We start from the raw sequence: 8,352 nt of genomic DNA, 5'->3' as shown, positions 1-8,352 counted from the left end.
AAACCCATCACCTGAACCTAAAGGAAATCCATCCAACAGGTCAGGTAGACGGGAAGGTGGCATAGATCGGCGGGAAGCCCGGCGCGTACCTGATGGTCCGGCCATCGGTGCCGGTGGCGCAGGTATAGTGGCAGCCGTTGTGGTAGCCATTGTTGGCGCCACCTCCTCAGCAACAGTAACCGCCGGCTCCGTGAAAGATGCTGTAAAAATTGCACTCACGGCCGGCGGAGACAACTTCTCAGCTGGAACAGCCTCAGGAAGGCTGGAACCAGCGGAAGCAGGCACAGACGCCTGGGTCGACGCCTCGGGAAGGCTGACCGAGCCTTCCCTCATTGGCGGGGGAATACTTGCTCCAACTCCACCCTGGAATGCGTCAACATCCACACCTGCACAAGCAAAAGTGTTAGAAAAATTTATTTGAAACAACAAATCTAGACAAGAATTATGGGGGCACTTACGGGGTTTCTTGAGCTTGAACGTACGGACGAGCGGGGGCGAACCCGATGGAGCCGGCCTCTTGACACCGGTAACCGTCGTCGTCGCTGCCTCCCCGGAGGTAACAGCTACAGCCTCCGGAGCGGTGGTCTCCTCACCACCGGGCTCCCCCGCCACCTCTGCACTATCTGACTCCGAGTCAGATAGGACTACCGGGTCGGCCGTAGAGGCCACCTTCTCCTTGCCTTTCCCGACGGCAGCCTTTTTCTTCCGCACCAGTGGAGGACCTTCTGCGGATTCCTCAGAAGAAGAAATGTCAACTCCAGCAGCAGGCACAGCATTGAGAGGTTCAGGGTAGAAGATAGGCTTACCTGGCCGTCGGTGGCTCAGGATCTCTTGGCCTGGCGGGTAAACCTCCACGAACCGACCCGCGGTCTGCTCTAAGATGGGCAACTCGTTCTCGTCCAGAGCACGAGTACCCATCCGCGCGGGACCATCTTCCTCCCGCGGGTTCAGGAGCGACTGAAGATCGTTCCCCTCTGAAATCAACAAGAAAGTTAGAAAAAATCGAAGTCAGCAAAATGAAACAAGACGTACCATAAGGGACAGAGTTCGAACCATATTCAAGGACGATCGGAACCTTATCCGCATTCGCCGCCTTCCACACCCGGCTCATCCCCAGCATCACCATCGCCGACTCCGGAAAACGGAAAACCGGGGACTGGACCCGGGATATCTTCGAGAACCATTCCGCCTCCTCGTAGTTAAGGGCGGGAAGGTTCGGAAGCGCCTGGCCATTCTTGAACTTCATGGCGATGGGGATGGCGCGAGCGGATATGAAGAAGAACTCTCTTCTCCACGAGCGAAGACTCCGCTCGGTGGTACAAATCTTTAAACCCTTGATACGGGTTGTAAGAGTGTACCACCCCTGGATGCACCTCCAAGTGTAGAAGGTCATCAGACGGTCAACGAGGGGCTCAAGGCCCAGTATCCGCACACCCACTCAAAGTGCCGAACCTTGGCAATGGCCATGGGGTGCACCTCTGTCAGGTGCACACCGTGCCTCTCCAGAACACGGTACACAAACTTTGTCAAACGGAAACCTAAGGTTTCCGTAGACAAAGAATGCAGCATAAACCCCGATCTTGCCACTAGGGGCATCGTACACAGTATGGTGGGGTTCAGGAAACTCAGGCTCGAGAGACTCGAGCATGAACTTCCTGACGATATACTGGTACAGATCGACAGGAAGAGAGCACTGGCATTCGCCAGCAGTCTTCTGGTCATCAGCATCATGAGAAGGCATGGTGGAAGAAAGATGAAAAGAGATTTCAGGGTAATGCTTTACTGAACAGAAAAATTCGCCGGAAATTACTTGAGAAGAAGAGATGAAAGTGAAAAGTGTGAATTGCAAATAACCCTCTCCCCCTTTATATACTAATCGCAATTAATGCGGTGAATTTAATGCGAAGGAGAGAGAATTCGAATGTGCAATGAAACTATGACACGTGGCAAAAAGCAGACTGGCAACAGCTGTTGACAGGACGTGTGCCAGTAATTTCGCAGCCACGCGCCCGAAAAATCGCGCCCACGCGCCTGAAAAAGCGTCTGGAATGACCATATAATGTCACGTCACCATAACTTCCTGCACGTCCTGACACAGTCAGAAGAAACCGTCGCGCGACGTTTCAGAGGTTTGGACTGTTCCTATCTTTCCACCAACCTTTCGAATTTCAAAATTCAAAATTTAAAAAGAAGCGGGAAAATACCCCCTTACCTTGGCGAACAAGTAACCATAAGACGGATGCGGGTACAGTGTTAAGGCAAAACCCTTCACATACCTAGCACCCGCAGGGAATTGAAGCCAAGAAAACCTTGGCGAACAAGTAACCATAAGACGGATGCGGGTACAGTGTTAAGGCAAAACCCTTCACATACCTAGCACCCGCAGGGAATTGAAGCCAAGTACCTCGGCAACCAAGTAACTATAAGACAGGTGCGGGTACAGTGTAAAGGCAAAACCCTTCACATACCTAGCACCCGCAGGGAATTGACGCCAGGAATACCTTGGAAGTAAAGTAACCGTAAGACGAGCGCAGGTACAGTGTTAAGGCAAAACCCTTCACATACCTAGCGCTCCGCTGGGAATTGAAACCAAGAAGGATCTTCTGGGCAATGCTTGCGGAAAAGGAAATAACATCCCCGCATAGCGGGAACGTCGAGAACTACGTTGTTTGAAGCTCCAGGATGGAATTGGTGGTTTTAACATAATTGATCACTATGTTCAAAACTACCAAAACCTCATGGAGAATCCACACAACTGGGACTCAATGCTCCTGACTTGCAAGGAGGTTACAGACCTACCCGCATCATACCCAAAGACCAAGCAGGAAACTCGGGCATTTCTGCAAGTGACAAGGACTTCCCATGGAAAACCTTACAAAACCCTTTTCAAAACCCTTTTAAGTCCAAAAGTTCACCTCACTTTATTAAACACGCATGAGAAGAACATTGGACTGGGGGGACTTGAAGAGGTAGGTCCCAGCAGAGCCCAGTTGGACCCGCAAGACTCACCTTAAACAGGGACGTCTGCGCAGAGACCAACTGGATCCGCAGGACCAACCATGCTCAGAGAAGTGACGTCCTTACGCGCAGTATGCAAGCTGGTCCCGCAGGAAATGCCTCCCATGGTGAAGGACTCCGCCTGTTCCCGCAGCCTCGGATACAAGCCATGAGGGAAGGCCACCCGCGCAGCATGGCTACACGCACTAGGCACTTAACTCTCCCCAGTGTCACCTGAAGGAATGAGCAAAGGCGGGAGGGGGAAAACTCCCGCCTAAATGAGCCAGTCCGTATGATGGAGGATCTTTTGTGTGATACCTGACGAGGTACAGACAAAAGATCTGACCAAGAATGCGACAGCTCGCTGACAGCAGCATGGCAGACAGCACGCCACAGCACTGTGACCAATAGCCGCCGCCTACCCACCAACTCCTGCCATACCACGTGCCTAGCCTGTTGTTGGCAGAAGAGGAAGAGTGCACGACACGCCTGCTCTGTGTCAGCCGCTACCTATCCACCACTCACAGGCAGGGCACGTGCATAGGTTACAGTTGGTAGCGTGTTGGGCCGGCTAAACCCCTTGGAAACCTACCTTCGGCTATAAATACCCCAAATGGTATGACCATCTCATCTTATCATATTATCATCATATATACCTGATATCTGCTCTAGCAATCTCTTAATATACTTTTATATTTAAAGAGCAATCTAGTCTGATTCTCACGCCGGAGGGTGGTCACAAGGAGGAACCCCCCCTTCTCAGTGACGAGCTCACGGTGTCTGTTTTGCAGGTTATCAGAAGAACCATCTTCCAAGGGTCTAACCCCTCGTGGGAAACAGCTCTCCAACCCCCAGGTTACCAGTAATCTGTCGGGGTTCGACTGGTGTTTCTTCAAAAGGTTATTTAAGTAAATTAAAATGCTAAAAGCTTGTAGCTCTTTCTAAACGCTACTAGTAGAAGCTTTAAGCTCGTTGAACCAAATAAGACTTTTTCTCCTAAACTAAAAGCTTCAAGCTCGTTGAACCAAATAAGGCTTTTAATTGAGTAGGAGCTTTTTCTAAAAAACTTGAAGCTAGAAGCTCCTAAAAGCTTCCTGCCAAACATACCCTTAGTCATGAAGCATGAATGTTCAATTGTGAATCAATCATTTATTTTTATATACTTTTTTTTTTCAAAAAATAATTGACTGTGTTAGTTTGTCAGATGTACCAGCCCAATAATTTTGTGTTTCCTGGTTATGAAACAGGAAGTTGGTGACCAATCTGTTCATACAAATAAGAATTTTCATGATAGCATAGCTGAAGAAGAGCGTGCTAAAAGACTTCAGATTGTAGCAATAAACCGGGATTATCACCAGGTAACTTTTTTGGGATAATGTAATTTAATTGATAAATTGTCAGTTTCTAAGAAATAGCTCCTGATCATATACCTTTTTTAACAAATAACTTAATAATGATTGTGGGTTCTAAAACTTTTGCCAAAGTAAACAACGATCGCATTGTACTTTTTAAAGACATAAACTAGTACCACATAGAATTCGTTAGTTATAACTTATAACTTGACTGTATTACGTCAATAAAAAAAGCCGGGGGGGGGGGGGGGTATTTTTCTTTAATAATTTTAAACCTGCTAAATGTACTTTTTTTCCAAATCTTCATGCAGTATTCTTAAACATTATCTTCGAATCTTCATTACATATAATCACTTATGATACATTTGTTGTTACGCATAATGAGCGTTTTGTAGAATTAAGTGATCCTTGTCTTAGAAGCTTCCTTAGAAATCAGAGCAACACATAATGTTTGTAGTTTTAAACTTTGCTAGAATCTAAGTCTTCTGTACATATTAGTGCAGGAGTATTTATTTATCGTAGCGGTTTGAATACTAATTACATAAGTTTAATAAAGAATGTTTATGTTATTTATTACATAGTTTTCCTTTTTATATCAGGGAGAAGAAACACAAGCCACCATCTCGACTCTTCCGGAAGATAGATGTGCAGATTTAAGGGAGGTTTCATCTGTCCTCTCTATGCTAACTTCACCAAACAGTTACTACACGCCTCAAAACAGTCCTCTTGATCAAGAAGCTGAAAACGCAAAACAAACCCTCATTCAATTTCTCAATAAAAACTTTGAATCCATAGTCAACTCACCCAACGTGCAAAAAGTCAAATCTTGCATCCAAATCTTGACCCATAACCTTCATAAGCTTCCGAGGTACCAAGGCAGAGTTATCGAGGCCCTCAACACCGAATTCGAATCCACATGTCAAAACTGGAAAACGTATTATGATAATATTCAAACAAACATTGCATTGGAAGTGCAACAAGGAGACAATCTCAAGGTTTTGGAGGAATGGCAGGAGAAGGATATGGAATTCGAGTCCAAAATAACCAAAGTGGATGCGGATATCCTTCGGTTGAAAGACGAGCTGCGTGAAAAAGAGTTGATCCGAGAGGATTTGGTGAGACAGAAGTTGAGTTTGTTCGATCAGAGCAAGATCTCGACTGATGAAGCAAAGAAAATTCTTCAAAACATGGTTACTGCAAAGCTGCAGAGAGATGTCGCGATGGATAACATGAAAGAAGCTGCTGAGAAATGGGAAAGAAACAGGAAAAACTTCCAGAGGAAATGAGTATGAAGATGGTTGATTTTTACTTTGTTAGCTGTGAAATTGAAAATTAGGATTTAGTTCATCTTTTTCATTTGTGAAGCTATAGTAGGATTAATTAATTACAAGCTTCTCCTATGATTTTTAGGATAACTTTTTAGCTGCTTAAGACAGACTAGAAGCCTTTCTGGGTGTGTAAAGTGTGATTTTCTGATTCATTTGACAATACACAAATCAGAGAATGGCAATGGATTGATAGTTTGAGACCTCCTGTGTGTCACACATTACACGCCGGGCCTGCAGGTTTTTCTTTAATTAGCCGAAACCTGATCTTAAACTCACTGTAAACTCTGACTTATAAACCTGATCTTAAACTCCTGTTCCTGGATTTTTCAGTCTGGTTAAAGGGTTGTCTTAATCCCTACTAGGAAATATGACATCCGGACTGATTTATCAGTATTGCTTTACAAGTTTATTTCATTTTTCAAATATTGTTCTCTTATAAATAGCATGAAAGCAAAACAAACTGATCTTTCTAACATGTGAGTGAGACAAAAGTAAAAATCACTTAATTTAATCATGCAACAATCCAAATTTCATTTCACGCGTAGAATTATTTATATTGATAACAAATCTTCAAAGTAATGACACGAAATATCAATCAATTATATTTCTAGATGTACTAATTTGAAATAAAGAAAGTATCAAATTTTAGTCGTTGTCCTTTATCTTTAAAAATAACATGTTTTGTACTTTACGTTTCAAAATGCTACACTGTTTGTCCTTTAGCCCTAACTCAGTTAGTTTTTACCGTTAACTCAGATCATGTGCAATGCATTGCACATGAGGGTAAATTAGTCAATTTATGTATTTAGTTAAAATAATTTAATATTAACAAAAAAAAAATTATATAACTTCATGTATGCATCTCTCTCTTCCCCCTCTATCACCCACTTACCACCACCGTAACCACCACCTGCCGCCGCCAAGACCACCACCGTACCGCCATCTGCCAACACCCAACACCACCCTAAATCCCTTAATTGTTGTTGAACTTCAACAAACGTTAGGTTATACAACGAACTGTGCCTCGATAATCCATCCAGCATTAACCTCTACCGTTCGACACCATCGAATCGAGTCCAAAAGATGAAATTAACCAAGAAACAAACTCTAATATCAACAATCAAACTCTAGAAACACTCCATAGGTTGATTTCGAAGTGAAACCAATCATTAGCAAATTTAATAAGTTGAATTTGGACCGCCACCAGTGTCCCTACGATGACAATGCCGCAGTGTTTCTGGCCACCCACCTCGAGTAAACGTTGTCGTTGTAACTAGAACTACCGCCGCCGCCGCCGCCGCTTTGTTCATCATCTGAAGAGGTAGGTCCTAGCAAAGCCATGTTGGACCCGCAAGACTCACCTTGAAGAGGAACGTCTGCGCAAAGACCAACTGGATCCGCAGGACCCACCATGCTCAGAGAGATGAAGACCTTACACGCAGTAAGCCAGCTGTTCCCGCAGGAAAGCCTCCCTTGGTAAAGTACCATGCCTGTTCCCGCAGCTGCAGATACAAGCCAAGAAAGAAGGCTACCCGCACTAACAGTAAGGCTACACGCATAAGGCACTAACTCTTATACTTCAGTAATGTCACCTGAAGAAGGAATGAGCAGGGCGGAATATTCCCGCCCAAAAGAGCCAGTCTGTACGCTTCTAGAAGATCTTTTGTACTATACCTACCAAGGTATGGACAAATAGACAAGATCTGGCAAAAACAACCCATGAACCAATCACAGGGTGACAGCTCACCGACAATAGTACGAGGAGCAGCACGCTCCAGTACAAATGTCACTATCAGCCGCTGCCTACCCACCAACTCCCATCGTGGCACGAACATAGCCCGTAGTTGGTGGAAAAGGAATATTATACAGCTGGCCGTACCTGCTTGGAAACCTACCTTCGGCTATAAATACTCCAACACCTTGGAACGGTATCATCATCTTCTCTCTAGCTATTTCTCTCTATATACACTTATATTCAGAGCAATCTAGTCTGATTCTCACGCCGGAGGGTGGTCACAAGGAGGAACCCCCCCTTCTCAGTGACGAGCTCACGGTGTCTGTTTTGCAGGTCGAGAAGAATAACCATCTTTGCTGGACCTAACCCTCGTGGGAAACATCTACTTAACCCTAAGATTATCCTTAATCTGCCGGGGTCATTTAGTGTTTCTTCATTGGCGCCATCCGTGCATTAAGCTAGAACTTATTCATCTTTTTTCTCAGTTTTTTCAAACTTCTGGAAAGATGGTTAGGGTTACTCCGATGCCAAAGCCACCGAGTGACCAAGAAACTCCGGTAACCATAACCCCAGCTACTGGGGGAAACACCGGTGATTACACGATTTTTACGAACACTACCCCGGTTACCCAAGCCGGGGCAAGTGCAGTAAACAATCCTCCTCTGGGATTCATTGATACCCAGTTGGAGAACCAACAGACGAGGCTTCCCCGCCAAACACTAGAACAAGTTAAAGCTTGGGCGGAAGCACGTCAGAAAGAATTCTAAGCTGAGTTGGATGAACGTTTACGTTCACTCCAACAGGCCAATGACGAATTCGGAAGCATTCGACAACAGCTCAACATGAGCAATGATTGCGAGTATGTGGATGATGAAGATTGGGAAGAATCTGACAGTGACGCAAACCCTCGTCATAAGGAGAAAGGGAAGCGTAAAGAAGA

At 45.2% G+C, this 8,352-nt stretch overlaps 1 protein-coding gene across 1 annotated transcript; it reads left to right on the top strand.

Annotated features, from left to right (window-relative positions):
• The first annotated feature begins 4,211 nt into the window (after positions 1-4,211).
• Positions 4,212-5,684, top strand: LOC143603801 (uncharacterized). The gene is made up of 2 exons (XM_077080497.1): positions 4,212-4,355; positions 4,949-5,684. Exons 1-2 carry the CDS (start codon positions 4,236-4,238, stop codon positions 5,633-5,635), a joined length of 807 nt encoding a protein of 268 aa, XP_076936612.1. The 5' UTR covers positions 4,212-4,235; the 3' UTR covers positions 5,636-5,684.
• The last annotated feature ends 2,668 nt before the right edge of the window (positions 5,685-8,352 follow it).

The sequence above is a fragment of the Bidens hawaiensis genome, unplaced genomic scaffold (genome assembly GCF_021521415.1).
Source record: "Bidens hawaiensis isolate Kalapana, Puna unplaced genomic scaffold, B.hawaiensis_p1.1 tig00062784_1, whole genome shotgun sequence".
Lineage (NCBI taxonomy): Eukaryota > Viridiplantae > Streptophyta > Magnoliopsida > Asterales > Asteraceae > Bidens > Bidens hawaiensis.
Note: the sequence above shows the minus strand (reverse complement) of the source record. Positions and strands in the feature narration are given on the sequence as shown.

Coding starts and splice junctions, on each gene's coding strand:
- LOC143603801 (XM_077080497.1), top strand. CDS start 4,236: ATGAAACAGGAAGTTGGTGACCAATCTGTTCATACAAATAAGAATTTT. Junction 4,356..4,948: donor TAAACCGGGATTATCACCAG/GTAACTTTTTTG, acceptor TTTTTATATCAG/GGAGAAGAAACACAAGCCAC.